Here is a 17,783-nt window from a genome sequence, read left to right as displayed (position 1 = left end):
TATACTAAAGCCCAATGCAACTAAACACTGTAGCTAAGCACAGTGTAATGACGGAAATACCCCTGATTTTTTTTGCTGTTTCTGTTTTTTTTTTCTGGTGCACAGTGAAATGGCGAAACTGCCCTTGACTAAACAGCTTCTTTTGTTCCCGTTTTTGCCCCTCCTCCTTCGTTGAGAGGGTTTCGTCCGCAGAGACAAAGCCCTGGCTTCAGTTTGTTTCCAACCAGCTGGTTGGGGGGCAGCCATGGAAGAACAGTGTTCGTTGCTGGACATGCGTTGGAGGCCGTCGCTTTTTGTTTGGGAGGTGAGCTGCAAATCCAGCCGCTCTTTCAATCTTCGTGTCACAGATTTGGGATCGGGAGGTTTCTTCTTTTCTACACCCTTCGACTCAGGCTTCCATCTTTCTTGCTTGCGAATATTTGCATCGTTTGTCTTCAGGTATGCATCTCATCAACTTTTTAACAGATCTTTTGGTCTTTATTTCATGAATTTGATTGTTGGCTGGGAGATTTTTCGTGCTTTGTAGAGTTGTGTTGATTTTTTTGGTTATTTTGATTTCAGGTTCTTGGGTAATCTCTAATGGTTTATTTAGTTATTTTTTAGGAATTTGGGTTCATTTATTTGATTCCTTTGATTTTAGGTTTTTGGATAAAGCATTGGAAAGCAAAGACTGAGCATGTTTTTTTATTTTTTTATTTTATTGAATTGATGGCAGCTTTCCAAATTGATAGATTTCAGGTTTGCCAAATTCTGTAACGAAGCAATAAAGGATCAAAAGCTACAGAATTTTTGTCCTTTTACAGAGGAAAAACTTTTTTGACAATATATATAATGGATAGGAATAATAAAGAAACAGTTATAAGGCATCAATATTTTTGTCCTTGGTATTGACCATCAAATTAGTCTTTGTACCCTAATAATGGTTGATCTAAGGCATAGGTCTGCAAAATGGAAAACTCTTTCTAACCATTCATGTGATACTGCATTAGACAATTGTCTGAGTACTCAGGCCTCTGCATTAGACATTGTATTTTAGGAAAATTTGACAACTTTGAGGCAGACTGCATGTTTTGACCCAGTACCTCAACTCTTTTTTTGGTACTGAACTCTAGCCTTTTGAAGGATTTTGGATGGTGGGGTAATGCTGATTTAGAAAACTTAGCCCATTGTGAACTATGAAAGCAATAGAAGAGCTCTTAGCCTATTGTTCACGTTTTCCCCAACTCATGCCACGGCTTGGCACCAGAATCTATCCAGGGACCTAACAGAGAGTATAATCGTTACATTGTAACATGGCATTCCCATGTCCTTTATGCTTTCATGCCCAATGTATGAAATTATATTCAACCAAAAGCACCAAACAGAACAAAAGCTGTACCAACCTACAAAAAACACAGATACAAATGAAATAAAAAATTGCACAGGAAGTTGCCGCTTAAGCGTTAAACATGCTCTGTTGTATTTTTCTTTGAAATTGAATCTTCATGTGAGTAGTTGATTCTGATTATGCTCAGACTTGAAAATTTTGGTGAATTATCTAGCGCTTCTCCATAGCCAGATATAGTATACATAAGCTGATCAAGCTATCAAACTACAGTAGAGATTTTTCTTTCTTTTAGTTTGTTGTCAAGGAATTTTTTGTCAAGAGACTTTTTTTTTTTTTTTTGGTCAAAATAGAAATTGGCAATTATTTTATCTTAGATGGAAGAATCAAATAGAACTGACTTGCTTCTATCAGTACGTATGCACATTCATCTTTCTAACTATGTACTCCACAACTATGATTGTCTTGCCTTCGCCAATCGGTATTCGGTACTAATGAGTTTTTGTGCGGATATGTTCTTTAATTTCTGCAGAATTCAGAAATTTCAAGGATTAATATATAGAAGCTGATACAATGAGGCCAACCATTTTCTTGCATTTTTTGGTGGGAATATTCGTTAGCTTGAGTGCTTTCTGCATCATTAATGCAGAAGACCCATATTTGTATTATACATGGATAGTTACATATGGACTTGAGTTGTAGTTTCATTTAAGTTGCCAAAACAATATAAAGTAGGTATAAATTAGGTCAAAATGCTTCTGTAGAGGACTGTTCTGTATGTATGGAATTTTCATCTTTGTGGAAATATGAATGGTATGTTAGAAAGTGAATTCATATAGACTGTATAGTTGGAATTTTGAGTCCTTAGGTTTATTTTTGTGCAAAGTCTTCTGTTAGAAGATTGATTGAAGAGCTATTTCTTCCCTTTTTCAGTCTCTCTTCTATCACTTGAAAGGCTAAAGCACCTGCAAAGGCATAAATTATAGCTCATGAGAGCAATACTTTTTTTGTATGAATATTTTTAAAGGATGAGACATAGGAGGATCTTTGAAAATGATGGTCTAGAATGGATATTTTGCAGACCAAAGTTTGAGAGGTCTGTTATTGGGAATGCATAATTGTATCCGAAAGCTTCCCATGATGAACTTAAGATCTTTGAAAATTATGCATAATTGCATAATTGGTTGTTGGTTAGGAGATTTTTCGTCCTTTGTAGAGTTGGGTTCATTTATTTGGTTATTTTGATTTTAGGTTCTTGGGTAATCTATAATGCTTTATTTAGTTATTTTTTACGAATTTGGGTTCATTTATTTTGTTACTTTGATTTCAGGTTTTTGGATAAAACATTGGAAAGCAAAGATTAAACATGCTTTTTTTTTTATTGAAATTTTTTTCTGTTTTTTATCTGCTGTTGGCTGTTGCATTCTAAAATTTTTTTGTTTTTTATATGCTATTGGCTGTTGCATTCTGCTGTTTCTGTTTTTTATCTGCTGTTAGAATTGCTGTTTGCTGTTGCATTTTAAACAAGCAAAAAAGAAGTGGACATTAATCAGGTTTTGCTAAAATAGAAACTAAGAATGATTAACTAGCAACCATGCTGATAAAGTGCTATCTATGTTGTAGAGTTCTTGCCTGAATGTGTATGGTTTGTCCTTTAAAATTATAATTGACCATAATATTCTAGATATTAGAATTGCTGCAGACTTATGTAGATCACAGTCTGTCCAACAATTCAATCCTGAGTGAGAGAGTGGTTTTGTGATTTTGATTGTTTAGGGTGGCTTGGTGGGCTTGGTTGATTATGAGTTTTGAATCAAATGTACTCATTGTGTATATCTGTTTAACTAAGCTTGATATTAATATACGCATATTGTTTTGAGCCATGTTCTATCTTTAGCGTATTTTTTATTTATTTTTTACAAATTTGGATTCATTTATTTGGTTACTTTGATTTCAAGTTTTGGGGTAATCCCTAATGTTTTATTTATTTATTTTTTACGAATTTGGGTTCATTCCTTCGGTTACTTTGATTTCAGGTTCTTGAGTAATCCCTATTGCTATATAAGAGAAGTTGAGGTATTTAAATTTCAGAACATATTGGGTTCTATCAGGAAGGGAATTGAATCTCACAGATTAGCTCAGGTATTTCCATCATTGTTATTATTAATTTTTTAAATCAATTGTCAATTCAATGACTTTGCTCTCTTTGAGAAATCTTAGAAATGGAAATCATTCTCAATTTCTGTTTTTATTGCTGATAAAACATTAGAAAGCAAAAACTAAGCATGCTTTTTTTTTTTTTATTGAAAAAATTTTCTTTTTTGTTCTGCTGTTGGTTGTTGTATTCTAAATATGGAGAAAAAAATTAGTGATAAAACACAAGGAAAAAAGAAGTGAAGACAAAATAGAAATTAGGAATGATTAACCAGCAACCATGCTGATAAAGTGCCATCTTCCCTTCTTAGATTGACTCTCCAGCATATGATGTCTGGGAAAACATATGGTTTACTTTCTTTGTTCAATATGCTTGATACATAAATTCTGAAAATTGTATGGCCTGATTGAGTAGGCATGCTGTAGATTTCTTGCTTGAATATGTATGGTTTGTTCTTTAAAATTACAATTAAACATAATATTCTAGATATTAAGATTGTCACAAGCTTATGTAGATCACAGTTTGTGCAACGATTTGATCCTGAGTGAGAGAAAGGTTTTGTGATTTTGATTGTCTAGGGTGACTTTTGATTGAGATGTTTGATTGAGTTGTCAAGACAAAGGGAATGTAAATCTAGATCAACACTTATAGAAAATTAAAGTTATATATTGAAGTTTTGGGTTTTTAGAATTAGAGAGGTTGAACAAACAGAAATCATGCTACAATGTACCTGGAATGAATATTTGTGCTGCCTCCTTTAAGAAATCTTATCTGTTTATGTCTTCGACCTGTCCAAGTTAGCATATATTAGTTAAACTGTACATTAGTATTTATCAAGCAGTTTAGAAAGTGTCACCTTATAAAACAAGGCTAAATCCTCTCTCTCCCAGTTTATTCGCTACATTGAAGTTGTTTGTTACAGCTAACACTCTTTTTCAATTGAAGAGTGGTTGTTCTACATCATTCTTCACAACTTCAGCTCTTTCTTTACATATACTCTCATTCATATAGCCTTCTGTGTTCCCTGTTTCATTCTTATTATCAGAGCATTGATTGTTTGCAACAATAAAATATGTGTTTGTGTGAGTGAAAAAGAGAAAAAAAAAAGAGAAGGGTGGTAGCACTATACCTTCCATTCTCAAGTATTTCTTTCATATGAAGAATTTGTTAGCTGGGAGATTTTTTGTCAAGAAACTTTCTTTCTTTCAGTTTTTTTGTGAAGAGATTTTTTGTCAACAGACTTTTGTTTTTCTCAAAATAGAAATTGACAATTATTTTATCTTAACCTCTTTTATCTTAACCACTTTGGTGTACATCTTTATTGTTTCTAGCAGCGGACAGATCTAGAATGCTTTTGTATCAATTCTTTATTTATGTTCTGTAGAATAAAATTGTAGTCACAGACCATTTAGATTGATTAAAGAGAGAAAAAAACACATTGGTTTGATGAAAATACTAAATGCAAAACATACCTGGGTATAACAACAGCACACAACATGGTTGAGGTCATTTGGGACCGTTGTCAGAGTAAAGGCTTTAGCCTATCAGACAGTAAATTCAATACCAGTAACTTGATTCCCATATGTTACTACCACTGAACTCTTGCATTGGTCATCATTGCTTGGGTGTTCCATTGTATAAGTTTGATAATCACATGGATGCTGCAATGCAAACCCCAAAATATTACGATTGCAAAAGGATTATTTAGAATATCAGAATAAAACCAACAAGCCATACAAATGTTATAGATTGAAAAATCCCAAAATACTGATAAAGTGCCATCTTCCCTTCTATGTGTACTCGCTTTATGGTTCATGAAACTGTAGTGAAGTATCTGAAATTCAATTTGGTTTAATGATATACCAATTTAAATTTCTCTATCTGATTAATGTCATAGTTTGAGATATGCAATAGATTTCTTAGGTTCTGACTTCTGATCTCTTTGCACGATTTGATTGTTAGTTATAGTGTTAGATATGGAATTGATTTTTAGGTTCTGACTTCTGATACCATTACAGTATTACTATAGGCATCTATAGTATGGAATTGATATCTTCTTGGTTGAATTACTTGCTATTTACTCATGAGATTTGAAGTGTTGTATACTAATGACTGATTTGATTGGAAGCTACAGATTTTGAAATGAGGTATTTCTTCCTTAAAAATGTTTATCAATTATGTTGTTTGATAATTAAAAAAAAAATGAGTTTTCTAACCCTAAACCCTCTAATATCTGAGTATATTGTTGAATCTTTTGGGTGTTTTGTTGAGATTCATTTTAGGGTAGAGCTTTTTGTAATTTAACGATAACTATAGAAATATTACGGAGTACCATTGTTTTATTCTATTTTGAGCTTATAAGAGCTGCATATTTGACTTTTGGAATGGGAATTGATTTGAAGAACAAATTTTTTTCAATTTCAAACCTTATAATCCTGTTTCTATGTTTCCTGTTTGTATTATCTGTTACTGCTCCTTTATCATGTTTTATGGAATATATACATCTACCTTGATTTCCTCTTCCACCTTGATGCAAAATCGAGGTGACAGGGTGTTAAAAGGTTCTTAAGGGAAAGGCCATCCATGGTTGAAGAAGGGCAATGGATATACCATACACCCACCTAAATGAGGTCAGTTTCTTGACTTACTGGTTACCAATTGGTTTGGTAGATTGGCAGGTGTTGTTTGTGTTTATCATTGTGGTTGTGTGTTTGTTTGACTTATGTTTACCAAAAAGGAACTACCCTAAAACAAAGAAGCGAAGATAACTTTTAGGTTAATGTTTCTTCATTTTGATTTATTTACTTTTTTTTTCCTTTTGTGTTGCCTCAAAATTCCTTCACAAAATTCGACTTGGCTATACTACTACGTGTTTTCTGCTCTCTTTCCTTCTGTTTTTTTCCCCCTCAGGCTTCCATGAAATTTTGATTGTTTCAAGAGATCTTGGGTACGAAATCCAAATATGAGAAGCGGTCATTCAACCAAATTGTTTAACGATTCTTCGCTTTAAAGGTATAATTCATGATTGCCTCTCTATTCCTTATACTCTCACTATTTTTTTGGTACTGATTTCTTTATTTTTGCAATGTTTGTTTCCTCATCATTTCTACATTTTCTTTATTTCCACAACTTTATACACATTTGATGTAATTTCATAACCCGTAGCATCGCGCGGGTCCTTTTGCTTGTATTTTCGAATATTCAACGACTAGCCGCCCGGCTATACTGTTTAAATAGTATAGTATATTGGCTATATTTAAATTCGAATATTTAAATAGTATAGCCGTGCGGCTATACTATTTAAATATATTTTTAAATTCAAAGAGTAGCCGGATGGGTATACCATTTAAATATATTTTAATATATAAACAGTATAGCCGAGCGGTTATACTGTTTAAATATATTTGAATATTTAAGTAGTACAGCCGCACGGCTATACTGTTCGAATACAATTGGCCCTCACGAAACCCAAAAATAAAAAATTAAATAAGAAGTGGAAAAGCCATGCTTTCCCTGGATTTGGGTTTTTCTTCGATTCCTACACTCAGAACTTTCCCTCTCTGTGTGGATCAAGCTAAGGCTGATCGGCGAGATCCATTTCCATCTCCACGGAACGTCACTGTAAGTTCCTTTGTTTTTTTTTCAAAAACTTTCACTTTTCATTTTCTGAAATCTTCACGTTTGAATGTATTTATTGATTATTATTTCAAAATCGAGACACGCTCATGAATATGTATTCGTAGTTACATATTAGAAAGTATGTACGTATGTTATGCTTTGCTTTTAGACTATTCCGTTTGGTTTCCGAGAAATTGGAATAGAAAGTGAAGTATGAAGCGGGTTTTGTGTGGCGTGAAGGCTGTGTGTTGCTTTGGTCTCTAAAGATGGAGGTGTTTTGTTTTTCCACAAGACTGTCATTTTAAACTGCTATATAACTAGTTCATCATTGTGATCCTAATATCACTTGTCATGTAAATAATCAAATCTGTGATAAACACCTCTCCCCCCCTCCGCGCCCCGGCCCCCCCCGCCCCCAAAAGGACAACAGAGCTGTTTGATTTTACACTGGTTGCTTCTTAAGAATTTCAGAAGACATTTCTTATAGCTGGTACATATTTGTGTGTGTTTTTCTCTAATTCAGGGGATAGTGAGTGAAGAGAAAGCAGATTCGTTTAACGTACCAATATATTACATGTCTCCTCAAGAATTGGAAGCTTTAGCATAGAGAGAATGGAGACCTTGCCTCGCATCTTGCCACAAGGCACTGTCTCTGGCTCTGGTGCCCAATTAGTTACATCTCACATTAGAGCTGCCGTTGAGGGACTCATCAAGCAGCACTTTGGAGATGAAATCTTAGATGAGCTCTTTGACTTGTGCCGTAAGAAATTTGAAGAGCAACCGTCCATGTATGAGTCAGGGATGCCGGTTAATTTTCTTGCTGTGCTTAAACGCAAGGCAACCTGTTGTTATGGTGTGTTTGGTGTTTGTGAAGCTATAGTTAAACTTTCTTGAGCTTCCTATCTTGTTATGTGACTGATTAAAGTGGCATGTAAAATCGCAGTTAATTATATATTTGTAATAACTTGAGCTTCATATAATAATAGTGTGAAAATAAAGCTCATTTTAGATGAGCTCTTTGACTTGTATAGTAAGAAACCTGATGATCAATCACCACTTCCTTTAATTACTATACCGCTTTACCTACCACTTCCCTTTCACTCTCAATCGCACAATGCTTTTCGCCACTAGCAAGTTTTCAAGGTCCCTCGTGCTTTCCCTTTCATTACCTTTTCTTACATTTATTATTTATTAATATCTGAGTTTTTTCTTTTCTTTTGCTTTTATTTTTTGTTAGATTTGTCAGGTTCTTCATGCAGAGAGGCCCTGCTCAACTCAAATGGTTTTCGTTTTATTTTCTTTTGGCTATTGGATGTGTTTGTTCTTTACTTTTTGGTTACTTGTATTCCTACAATAATTTGGATGGGATAGCATGATTTTCAGATACTGAATCATTTTTGATATCGAAAGCCCTCAATATATAAAGCTATAATTGAACGGGGTCCTAATACATTCTGTTCTGTGCATGATGTAGTTGTATATTACTGTTGTTATTTCCATAAAAGTGATTGGTGAATCGATATCATGCTAACTTATAAGATACACCCCTTTATTCTGCAACAGTTTGATGAAATTAGAAACTTTTAATCTGCCAACAATAAATATTATAATACATATATAGATGCATCTTAACATCTATATAACTTAGAAGCTCAACCACAGGGTAATCTTTCAGTGCCGGCATGGAGGAAAAGGGGAGAAACAAGAGGATAGGAAGGACGGGGGTGAAAAAGAGAGACAAGGAGAAGGAAACAAAAAGTCTTTTTCCTTTTCCAATCACTATTAATTTTATTTTAATTGATTTACTTTGTCTTTTGATTAGTGGCAAGTAGTGCAGTAGTATCAGCCGACTGTAGTTATAAGAATAACATACACCCCACTCACACACACAGAGAAACAGAGAGATGGGAGCAGCAGGGGAAGCCAGTAAATTCTCTGAGGAAGCATATGCGTATCCCATGACAGGTGGAGATGGACCCAACAGCTATGCCAAAAACTCAACTTTGCAGGTTCTTCTATAGTTAGTTTGGTTGGATGGGGTAATTAGTGGCTGCTATAATAAGATATTTATTGTTTTGATTTCTGCAATGCAACATCATTATTTGCTAAGATTTAAGCATTTTATGTATGGTTCCTTTAACCTAAAGCAAGTATAATGGGTAAATTAGATAGTTCTGTGGATGGAAAAAATTAAAAGATAAACAAGGCAAAGATCACCTTAAAATAAAGTTGACATGCAGGTCTATACTTTTGTAGAGAGGAGCTGGGGACGCTGCCAAAGAACTTCTAAACGAGGCAGCAGAAAAGCTTGACATAGACATCTTGTCATCTTCTAACACGTTTCATATTGCAGATTTGGGTTGCTCTGTCGGGCCAAATACATTTTTTGCAGTTGAAAACATAATTGAAGCTGTGAAATTCAAGTTTCAGAACCAAGGGCTGAATTCTCAAATCCCTGAATTTCAAGTATTCTTCAATGATCATACTCAAAATGATTTTAACATGCTCTTCAGATCCTTCTCGCAGAACAGGCAATACTATGCTGCGGGTGTGCCTGGTTCTTTCTATGGTCGCCTATTTCCTGATGCTTCTATTCACTTTTTTCACTCTTCTTATGCCCTTCAATGGCTTTCTAGAGTACCAAAAGAGGTAGTGGACAAAAACAGTCCAGCATGGAACAAAGGACGAATCCATTACTCTAATTCCACGGATGAAGTAGTAAGGGCTTATGAAGCTCAACATGCTGAGGACATGGAGTGCTTTCTAAATGCCAGGGCACAGGAGATTGCTGATGGAGGAGTGACGGTACTGCTCATTCCAGGCCGCCCCAATGGTACCCCCCATTCTCATCCTGTGGGAAATGTGAGCTTCCAACTTATAGGATCTTGCCTCATGGAAATGGCTAGGAAGGTGAGCAATGACCCACTGCTATAAGTTTGTCATTTTGCTATTGTGTATGGCTAGTCCATTATAATCCTATTATGTTATGTGTTGGCATATGAATTATATCTGTGTAAATTTACAAAGCCAAATAATGACGCACAATAGAGATAATGTAAAAGAAGTTGGCTAATTTTATGTCCCATATTTGACATTACAATTCTTGCTTTGTGTAGAATTTCCCAAGACATTTTCTTTATGGCTGCTATGTGTTTTTCCTTTGTGCAGGGAGTAGTAAGCGAAGAACTGGAAGCTGCTGTAGAAGGAAATGGACGTTTTAGCCTAGAGAAGATGGAAACCTTACCTCATGTCTGGACACATGGCACGGTCTCTGTAACCCAACTAGTTGTATCTCACCTGAGAGCTGCCTTGGAGGGACGCATCACACAACAATTTGGAGAAGAAATTGTAGATGAGCTCTTTGAATCGTATCTTAAGAAACTTGAAGAGCAACCCTCCATCCTTGCAACAGGGACTGCAATTATCTTTCTTGTTGTGCTTAAACGCAAGGCAAATTGATGTGAAAATGCTGTTTCGGTATTCGTGAAGCTATAGTTCAATTTCCTTGAGCTTCATTGTTATGCTAGTTGTTTTATTATAAGACTAAGTGACATAAAATTGCTGCAATATACACCCATGAGTCTTAGCGCAATTGGCATGGATGGACATGATGGGATTGCTGGACTCCCCTTGTACCCATAAAATTGATGCAGTACAAATTTGTAAGCCACCTAAAATAAGCAGGGGAGAGATGTACTCTATCCTGAGAGACAATGCTCTTGTTTAAATCATGTTGGAAAACCTTTGGCTCCAGTTATAATCGGATAGTCTGTTTTCTTTTATGGTTCAATTTGGAGTTCAGTGCTGCCACAAATGTAGTCCATAGCAGTGTCTAGACGTATACACTAATTATTGTTAGACTAATAATAATACTATAATCAGAAAACCTAATATCGATCTAACAAAGGCCGGCAGAGAAGATTGGACTGAGTTAACAGATAACTGAGGTATGAGGATGAGATGTGAAAGTTTTGAAAATTGAATAATAATATTCATTTCAGTTTGGACTACGGAGGGTTTGAATAATGTTCACATCAGTTTGATTATGGTATTAATCAAGGAAAAAATATGCTTTGACTAATTCATCCTAAGTAAGGAGGTTTAAGACACTCCCACAAACAGTCAAAGAGTATGCAAAATAATAAAATAAGATGACACATAAGAAACAAAAACAAACCGGCGGGAATGAATATAATACTAATGATGATAATGGACTTTCCCACACCAAAAAAGAAAGAAGAGCACCCGGAGAGAGAGGGAGAAAGATGGCAGCAGAGAAAACCAGTAAGTTGTCTGAAGCATATCCCATGAAAGCTGGAGATGGCCCCAACAGCTATGCCAAGAACTCCGCTTACCAGGTTGTTCTATAGTTAACTTTGACATGGGTTTGCAGTTGACTGATTTATTGCCTCTTCTGCTTAAACAGCATAGTTTTCCGTTGCATAAAGCATGACTGCTATAATTATTGTTTTGTTTTCTAGAAAATCATTACTTTGTAAACTTACTAATACATAGCACAATCTTATGTATGGCTAACTTAACCAAAATCAAGTTATTGGGTAAATCAGATAGTTATGTAGACAAATCAAATTGAAAATGTTGAGGCAGAAAGGTGTTGTGGGTGCTGCCAAAGAACTTCTAAACAGGGCAATTAGAGATCTTTCCGTCCTCCAACACCTTTCACATTGCAGACTTGGGCCAAATACATTTCTTTCTGTTGAAAACATACTTGAAGCTGTAGAATTTAAGTATCAAGGCCAAGGCTTCAATTCTCAAATCCTGGAATTTCAAGTTTTCTTTAATGATCACACTCCAAATGATTTTAACATGCTTTTCAAATCCCTCCCTCAAAGCAGGCAATACTATGCTGCGGGTGTGCCTGGTTCTTTCTGTGGTCGTATATTTGCTAATGCTTCCATTCACCTTGTTCACTCTTCTTATGCCCTTCATTGGCTTTCTAGAGTACCAAAAGAGATAGTGGACATAGACAGTCCTGCTTGGAACAAAGGACGAATCGATTACTCAAATTCCACAGAGGAAGTAGTAAGGGCTTATGAAGCTCAATATGCCGAGGACATGGAGTGCTTCCTGCATGCCAGGGCACAAGAGATTGTGTATGGAGGATTGATGGTACTTATCATTCCAGGCCGCCCCAATGGTACCCCTCATTCTCTGACTCTGTTAAATGCGGTCCATCAACTTTTGGGATCTTGCCTCATGGACTTGGCTAGGAAGGTAAGCAACTATCGACTGCTCTTAAGTTTTATAGAACACCCCAATATCTCCCTTGGAAGAAATGACAGCTATGTGTGTTTTCTTTATGCAGGGAGTAGTTAGGGAAGAGAAAGTAGATTCTTTTAATATACCTATCTATAACACGTCTCCTCAAGAACTGGAAGCTGCCGTAGAGAAAAATGGTTGTTTTAGCACAGAGAAAATGGAAAACTTACCTCGTATCTCGGCACTTGACATTGACAATGTTACTAGACGTGCCCAACTAATTGCATATCATATTAGAGCTACCACAGAGGGACTCATCAAGCAGGAATTTGGAGATGAAATCTTAGATGAGCTCTTTGGCTTGTATAGTAAGAAACTTGAACAGCAACCATCAATCTTTGAGTCAGGGAAGGCAATTAACTTTCTTCTTGTGCTCAAACGCAATGCAAATTGATTTTGAATACGCTGTTTGGTATTCATCAAGCTTTTGTTAACCTTTTTATCATATGAAAATGTAAAATTAATAAGAGCCTGAGGAGACAAGTATTCTTATGTAAACCATTGAAAACCTTTGGCTCAAAACAGAATTGCATGTGATTTGAGTGGTTTTCTTATGTAGTTCAGTCTAGAGTTCGATGACGCCACAAATGAATACCTACCCTCCTTGTATTTTCACCATAGTTTGGATTCGAACTGATATAAAATGATTTGAGTTTTTATCACACCTTAAGTGAATCAAAATGATCTTGGCATCCTTCCCTCTGAAGTTGATCTGCCTGGTTTAATCTACTGTTGCCATTTGTTGATTTTGTTCATTGGCTTTTCTGAGATAGCAAAGGAGGTAGTGGACAGGAACTCCCCGACAAACAATTCCTTTCTTGATCGTGAAGCCTTTTCCACTATTTGTTGGAATCTTGTCTCGTATCATAGATATAGCCACGAAGGTATGCCATTGATCAGCATCAGCAGGCCATAAGTCCAATATGGACACATCAATATGAACTCAACTTATTTGTCTAGCACCGCATCACCACAAAGGACGTTTTCTATTGTCTTATGCTTTTCTTAATTAATTTCCTGTCTTAGGGTTTAGCGTCAAGTAGCAGTGGTAGATACAATAACAATGATCCCTGCAATACAATATCCCATACGTTCTAACTCCCAACAGAGAGAGAGAGAGAGAGAGATGGCTCCAGCAGAGGAAACCAGTAAATTCTGTGAAGCATATCCAATGAAAGGTGGAGATGGACCCAACAGCTATGCCAACAACTCCACTTACCAGGTTTCTTCTATAATACCTTCACCTGTTGTTTTTTTAAAACAGCATAGTTTAGTTTTAGTTGAAATAAACTCCATATATAAACTGTTTATGTATGGAATTCCTTCAACCATAACCAAATAGCTCAGGTATTAGGTAAATTACATAGTTCTTGTTGTTGGAAGAAAATTAAAAATTAGGGAACCCCTCAACTCACTGTATCCTGCACATTTCTGCTTTTACAGAGAGGAGTTGTGGATGCTGCCAAAGAACTTCTGAGTAAGGCAATTGCAGAAAAGCTTGATATAGACATCTTGTTATCTTCCAACAGCTTTCAAATTGCAGATTTGGGTTGCTCTGTAGGGCCAAATACATTTTTTGCGGTTGAAAACATAGTTGAAGCTGCGAAATTCAAGTTTCAAAGCCAAGGGAAGGATTCTCAAGTTCCTGAATTTCAAGTCTTCTTTAATGATCATACCCCAAATGATTTTAACATGCTCTTCAAATCCCTCCCTCAGAATAGGCGATACTACGCAGTCGGTGTGCCTGGTTCTTTCTATGGTCGCATATTTCCTAATGCTTCCATTCACTTTGTTCACTCGTCTTATGCAATTCAATGGCTTTCAAGCGTACCAAAAGTAGTAGTGGACAAAACCTCACCTGCTTGGAATAAAGGACGAATCCATTACCTAAATTCCCCAGAAGAAGTAGCAAGGGCTTATGAAGCTCAATATACAGAGGACATGGAGTGCTTCCTGCATGCCAGGGCTCAAGAGATTGTGTATGGAGGATTGATGGTACTTACCGTTCCGGGCCGCCCCAATGGTAGTTCTCATTCTCATTCTTCGATAAATATGAGCTTTCAACTTTTAGGATCTGCCCTCATGGACTTGGCTAGGAAGGTAAAACTGGTCTAAGTTTGATACTGTACTACTATGTATAGCTAGTTCTTTTTTATCCTATTATGTTTTGTCATGTAAATATCTCAGAGATGAAAAAAGAGACTTGTTTAATTTTGACATCATTATAACCCTACGATGAAATGATATTTCGACATAGTGCAGATGACAATGCTTATCTCTTACGAAGCCAAATAATGCAACAAGATAAAGAACCATGTAAAACAAATTTGATTTTAGAATTAGTGTTGCTTTATATTGGACAGTACAAGACATCCTTATGGCTGCTATGTTTTTTATTTATGCAGGGTGGTGTTAGCGAAGAGAAAGTAGATTCATTTAACATACCAATATATTGCATGTCCTCCCAAGAACTGGAAGCTGCTGTAGAACGAAATGGAAGTTTTAGCATAGAGAGTATGGAAAACTTACCTCATGTCTCGGTAGATGACACTGTCTCAAAATCTCAACTATTTGCAGCTCACATGAGAGCTGGCATGGAGGGGCTCGTCAAGCAGAAATTTGGAGAAGAAATCTTAGATGAGCTCTTTGACTTGTTTCGTAAGAAATTTGAAGAGGCACCCTTCTTCTTTGAGACAGGGAAGACAACTAGCTTTCTCTGTGTGCTTAGGCGCAAGGGAAATGGACTTGAACATGCTGTTTAGAATTTCCTTTATCCTGTTTTTATGTTTGTTTCCGTAAGTGATATATAAGTTGCTGCAATATAAGTTTGTAAGGCACTTATAATAAGCAAGAGAGAGATACACTCTTTGCCTGAGAGACAGTGCTTGTAATGTGTACAAAACCTATGGCCTAATAATTAATATTGGCATGTAGTTCATGACAACTTGAAGTGCTTTGCATGCGCAGTTGATGTGTCATATGCTTGAAGCTCTTTCCTTGCATGAATTAATATCTCAGTAGATAGTTGTAGATATTAACAACCACCCTCATACGAGAAAGAGCAGAGGAAACTAGCCAAGGACATGGAGCGTTTCCTGCATGCCAGGGCACAAGAGTTTGTATGGAGGACTGATGGTACTTATCATTCCAGGCCGCCCTGACGGTACTCTGATTCTGATGCTCCGGCAAATATGAACTTTGAACTTTTAGGATCTTACCTCATGGACTTGGCTAGGGAGCTAAGAATGATCAGCTGCTCAAAGTGTGATATTTTATTACTTGGAGCCATCAATATTGAATAAACCATAAATATTATGTATAAAATGGTTCTGTCCTTTGAATTTAACAAGAAAAAATTAACATAGAAAAAGATGACTAATCTGTCTTGCACTCTGGACTTTTTCAATTGTCTTCTGCTTTTCTTAATTGATTTATTAGTCTTTGGTTGATGTCAAGTAGCAGAATAGTCATACTGATCCCTGCAATACAAATATGCCATAACTCCCCCCTCAAAGAAAACAGAGGAGAGAGGGAGAGAGAGAGAGAGAGATGGCAGAACTGGAAACCAGTAAACTCTCAGAAGCATTTTCAATGAATGGTGGAGATGGGCCCAACAGCTACGCCAAAAACTCTACTTTACAGGTTAGCATCCTTTACAAGGAATTTAGGTGCAATTTAGTAATTTAAAGAGGTCTTCAATGGGCATGTTCTGATTCTGATTGAAACAGCTCAGTTTTCAGTTCAAATACAATGCAAAAGAAAACATTTCTTCTTCTTCTGCGAAACTCATTTAATTACTGTTATGAAATTCCAAGAATGTCATATATATATATATATATACACAATAGCTGATCTAATTATATGACCCCTCAACTAAAGTAACTTGCATACTTTGTGCTGTTGCAGAGAGGCGTTGTGGATGCTACCAAAGAACTTCTAAGTAAGGCAATTGCAGAAAACCTTGACATAGAAACCTTGTTATCGTCCAAAACCTTTCACATTGCAGATCTCGGTTGCTCTGTTGGTCCTAATACATTTTTTTCAGTTGAAAACTTACTTGAAGCTGTGGAATTCAAGTATCAAAGCCAAGGGCTGAATTCTCAAATCCTTGAATTTCAAGTTTTCTTTAATGACCATACCCCAAATGATTTTAACATGCTATTCAAATCCCTCGCGGAGAACAGACGATACTATGCTGCGGGTGTACCTGGTTCTTTCTATGGTCGCCTATTTCCAAATGCTTCTATTCAAATGGTTCACTCTTCTTATGCCACTCACTGGCTTTCTAGAGTACCAAAAGAGGTAGCGGACAGAAATACTCCGGCGTGGAACAAAGGAAGAATCTATTACTCAAATTCCACAGATGAAGTAGTAATGGCTTATGAAGCCCAATATGCTGAGGACATGGAGTACTTCCTGCATGTCAGGGCACAAGAGATTGTGCATGGAGGACTGATGCTACTTATCATTATAGGGCGCCCCAATGGTACCCCTCATTCCGATTCTCGGGCCAATATTACCTTTCAAATTTTAGGATCTTGCCTCATGGACTTGGCTAGGAAGGTAAGCAATGATTAACTGCTGTATGGTTTACAATTATTTTGCTTATTTAGAATTGCACAAGACATTTCCATGTGGCAACTGTGTGTATTTCTTTTATGCAGGGAACAGTTAGTGAAGAGAAAGTGGATTCTTTTAACGTACCTATGTATTGCATGTCTCCCCAAGAAGTGGAAGCTGCTGTAGAACGAAATGGATGTTTTAGCATAGAGAGCATAGAAAACTTACCTGCTGTCAAGCCTCCTGACAATGTCTCTAAGACCCAACTATTTGCATCTCACATGAGAGCTGCTGGGGAAGGGCTCGTCAAACATCATTTTGGAGAAGAAATCTTAGACGAGCTCTTCGACTTGTATCAAAAGAAACTTGAAGAGCAACCCTCAGCCGTTGAGTCAGGGAAGTCGATTAGCTTCCTCGTTGTGCTTAAACGCAAGGCTTAGTTGACATGTAAAAATGTTGCATATATAAATTGGTGAGCCTCTTAGCTATAATAAGAAGGGTAGAGATATAATCCTAACCTGAGAGGCAGATGTTATTTAAATCATGTTTGGAATCATAATATAGTACTCTTCCCATTTGCTTCTTATATCATGGGAGTTGGGTTTACCCATCAGCCTTGAGTCCAATTTCTAAAAACTTGGTTACATATTGTTGTGTTTGGTTACCGGAAAAGATTTACCCATATTCGCACATATTTGCTTTGTACTTTTGTTTGTTCATCAATAATATACTATCGCTTATTTTCAACCAAAAAAAAAAAAAAACTTGGTTACATGTGATGTTTACTTGTTTAAATGAAGCAGAAATAAGAAACTCCATGCAAAACAGAGCAGCATCCTGTTCTGT

General features: G+C 36.3%; 5 protein-coding genes and 1 long non-coding RNA gene across 7 annotated transcripts; all 6 read left to right on the top strand.

Moving 5' to 3' along the window:
* Positions 1-202: 202 nt before the first annotated feature.
* Positions 203-6,638, top strand: LOC117627032. 2 transcript variants are annotated; one of them, XR_004585704.1, is made up of 4 exons: positions 203-438; positions 3,361-3,466; positions 6,030-6,109; positions 6,390-6,638. XR_004585704.1 is itself a non-coding variant. In XM_034358903.1 (3 exons), the coding sequence occupies exons 1-3, from the start codon at positions 245-247 to the stop codon at positions 6,102-6,104; spliced, it is 375 nt and encodes a 124-aa protein (XP_034214794.1). In that variant the 5' UTR covers positions 203-244; the 3' UTR covers positions 6,105-6,638. The 2 variants fall into 2 exon arrangements, 1 of the variants encoding a protein (XP_034214794.1); XM_034358903.1 differs by having other exon boundaries at positions 6,030-6,638.
* Positions 6,639-6,980: 342 nt separating this feature from the next.
* On the top strand, positions 6,981-8,122 carry LOC117627034. Its single transcript, XR_004585705.1, has 2 exons — positions 6,981-7,100; positions 7,621-8,122. It is a non-coding gene; the product is annotated as an uncharacterized LOC117627034 (long non-coding RNA).
* Positions 8,123-8,971: 849 nt separating this feature from the next.
* LOC117627033 (loganic acid O-methyltransferase-like) lies at positions 8,972-10,721 on the top strand. Its single transcript, XM_034358904.1, has 3 exons — positions 8,972-9,106; positions 9,354-10,007; positions 10,266-10,721. Exons 1-3 carry the CDS (start codon positions 9,002-9,004, stop codon positions 10,554-10,556), a joined length of 1,050 nt encoding a protein of 349 aa, XP_034214795.1. The 5' UTR covers positions 8,972-9,001; the 3' UTR covers positions 10,557-10,721.
* A 632-nt stretch (positions 10,722-11,353) lies between these two features.
* On the top strand, positions 11,354-12,771 carry LOC117627031 (loganic acid O-methyltransferase-like). Its single transcript, XM_034358902.1, has 3 exons — positions 11,354-11,455; positions 11,706-12,332; positions 12,424-12,771. The coding sequence occupies exons 1-3, from the start codon at positions 11,363-11,365 to the stop codon at positions 12,769-12,771; spliced, it is 1,068 nt and encodes a 355-aa protein (XP_034214793.1). The 5' UTR covers positions 11,354-11,362.
* Positions 12,772-13,485: 714 nt separating this feature from the next.
* LOC117627029 (loganic acid O-methyltransferase-like) lies at positions 13,486-15,163 on the top strand. Its single transcript, XM_034358900.1, has 3 exons — positions 13,486-13,599; positions 13,821-14,477; positions 14,783-15,163. Exons 1-3 carry the CDS (start codon positions 13,504-13,506, stop codon positions 15,137-15,139), a joined length of 1,110 nt encoding a protein of 369 aa, XP_034214791.1. The 5' UTR covers positions 13,486-13,503; the 3' UTR covers positions 15,140-15,163.
* Positions 15,164-15,893: 730 nt separating this feature from the next.
* On the top strand, positions 15,894-17,377 carry LOC117627030 (loganic acid O-methyltransferase-like). Its single transcript, XM_034358901.1, has 3 exons — positions 15,894-16,019; positions 16,284-16,940; positions 17,042-17,377. Exons 1-3 carry the CDS (start codon positions 15,927-15,929, stop codon positions 17,375-17,377), a joined length of 1,086 nt encoding a protein of 361 aa, XP_034214792.1. The 5' UTR covers positions 15,894-15,926.
* Positions 17,378-17,783: the final 406 nt, after the last annotated feature.

The sequence above is a fragment of the Prunus dulcis genome, chromosome 5 (assembly GCF_902201215.1).
Source record: "Prunus dulcis chromosome 5, ALMONDv2, whole genome shotgun sequence".
Taxonomy (NCBI): domain Eukaryota; kingdom Viridiplantae; phylum Streptophyta; class Magnoliopsida; order Rosales; family Rosaceae; genus Prunus; species Prunus dulcis.
The sequence above is the reverse complement of the archived record's forward strand: the minus strand, read 5'-3'. Positions and strand labels throughout refer to the sequence as shown.

Bases quoted from the DNA above. Each gene is read 5' to 3' on its own strand.
- LOC117627031 (XM_034358902.1), top strand. From the start codon at position 11,363: ATGGCAGCAGAGAAAACCAGTAAGTTGTCTGAAGCATATCCCATGAAA. The intron at 11,456-11,705 runs GTTGTTCTATAG...ATGTTGAGGCAG, and splicing joins CCAAGAACTCCGCTTACCAG to AAAGGTGTTGTGGGTGCTGC. The intron at 12,333-12,423 runs GTAAGCAACTAT...TTCTTTATGCAG, and splicing joins TCATGGACTTGGCTAGGAAG to GGAGTAGTTAGGGAAGAGAA.
- LOC117627033 (XM_034358904.1), top strand. From the start codon at position 9,002: ATGGGAGCAGCAGGGGAAGCCAGTAAATTCTCTGAGGAAGCATATGCG. The intron at 9,107-9,353 runs GTTCTTCTATAG...ATACTTTTGTAG, and splicing joins CCAAAAACTCAACTTTGCAG to AGAGGAGCTGGGGACGCTGC. The intron at 10,008-10,265 runs GTGAGCAATGAC...TCCTTTGTGCAG, and splicing joins TCATGGAAATGGCTAGGAAG to GGAGTAGTAAGCGAAGAACT.
- LOC117627032 (XM_034358903.1), top strand. From the start codon at position 245: ATGGAAGAACAGTGTTCGTTGCTGGACATGCGTTGGAGGCCGTCGCTT. The intron at 439-3,360 runs GTATGCATCTCA...CTTTGATTTCAG, and splicing joins TTTGCATCGTTTGTCTTCAG to GTTCTTGAGTAATCCCTATT. The intron at 3,467-6,029 runs GTATTTCCATCA...TCGAGGTGACAG, and splicing joins AATCTCACAGATTAGCTCAG to GGTGTTAAAAGGTTCTTAAG.
- LOC117627030 (XM_034358901.1), top strand. From the start codon at position 15,927: ATGGCAGAACTGGAAACCAGTAAACTCTCAGAAGCATTTTCAATGAAT. The intron at 16,020-16,283 runs GTTAGCATCCTT...GTGCTGTTGCAG, and splicing joins CCAAAAACTCTACTTTACAG to AGAGGCGTTGTGGATGCTAC. The intron at 16,941-17,041 runs GTAAGCAATGAT...TCTTTTATGCAG, and splicing joins TCATGGACTTGGCTAGGAAG to GGAACAGTTAGTGAAGAGAA.
- LOC117627029 (XM_034358900.1), top strand. From the start codon at position 13,504: ATGGCTCCAGCAGAGGAAACCAGTAAATTCTGTGAAGCATATCCAATG. The intron at 13,600-13,820 runs GTTTCTTCTATA...CTGCTTTTACAG, and splicing joins CCAACAACTCCACTTACCAG to AGAGGAGTTGTGGATGCTGC. The intron at 14,478-14,782 runs GTAAAACTGGTC...TTATTTATGCAG, and splicing joins TCATGGACTTGGCTAGGAAG to GGTGGTGTTAGCGAAGAGAA.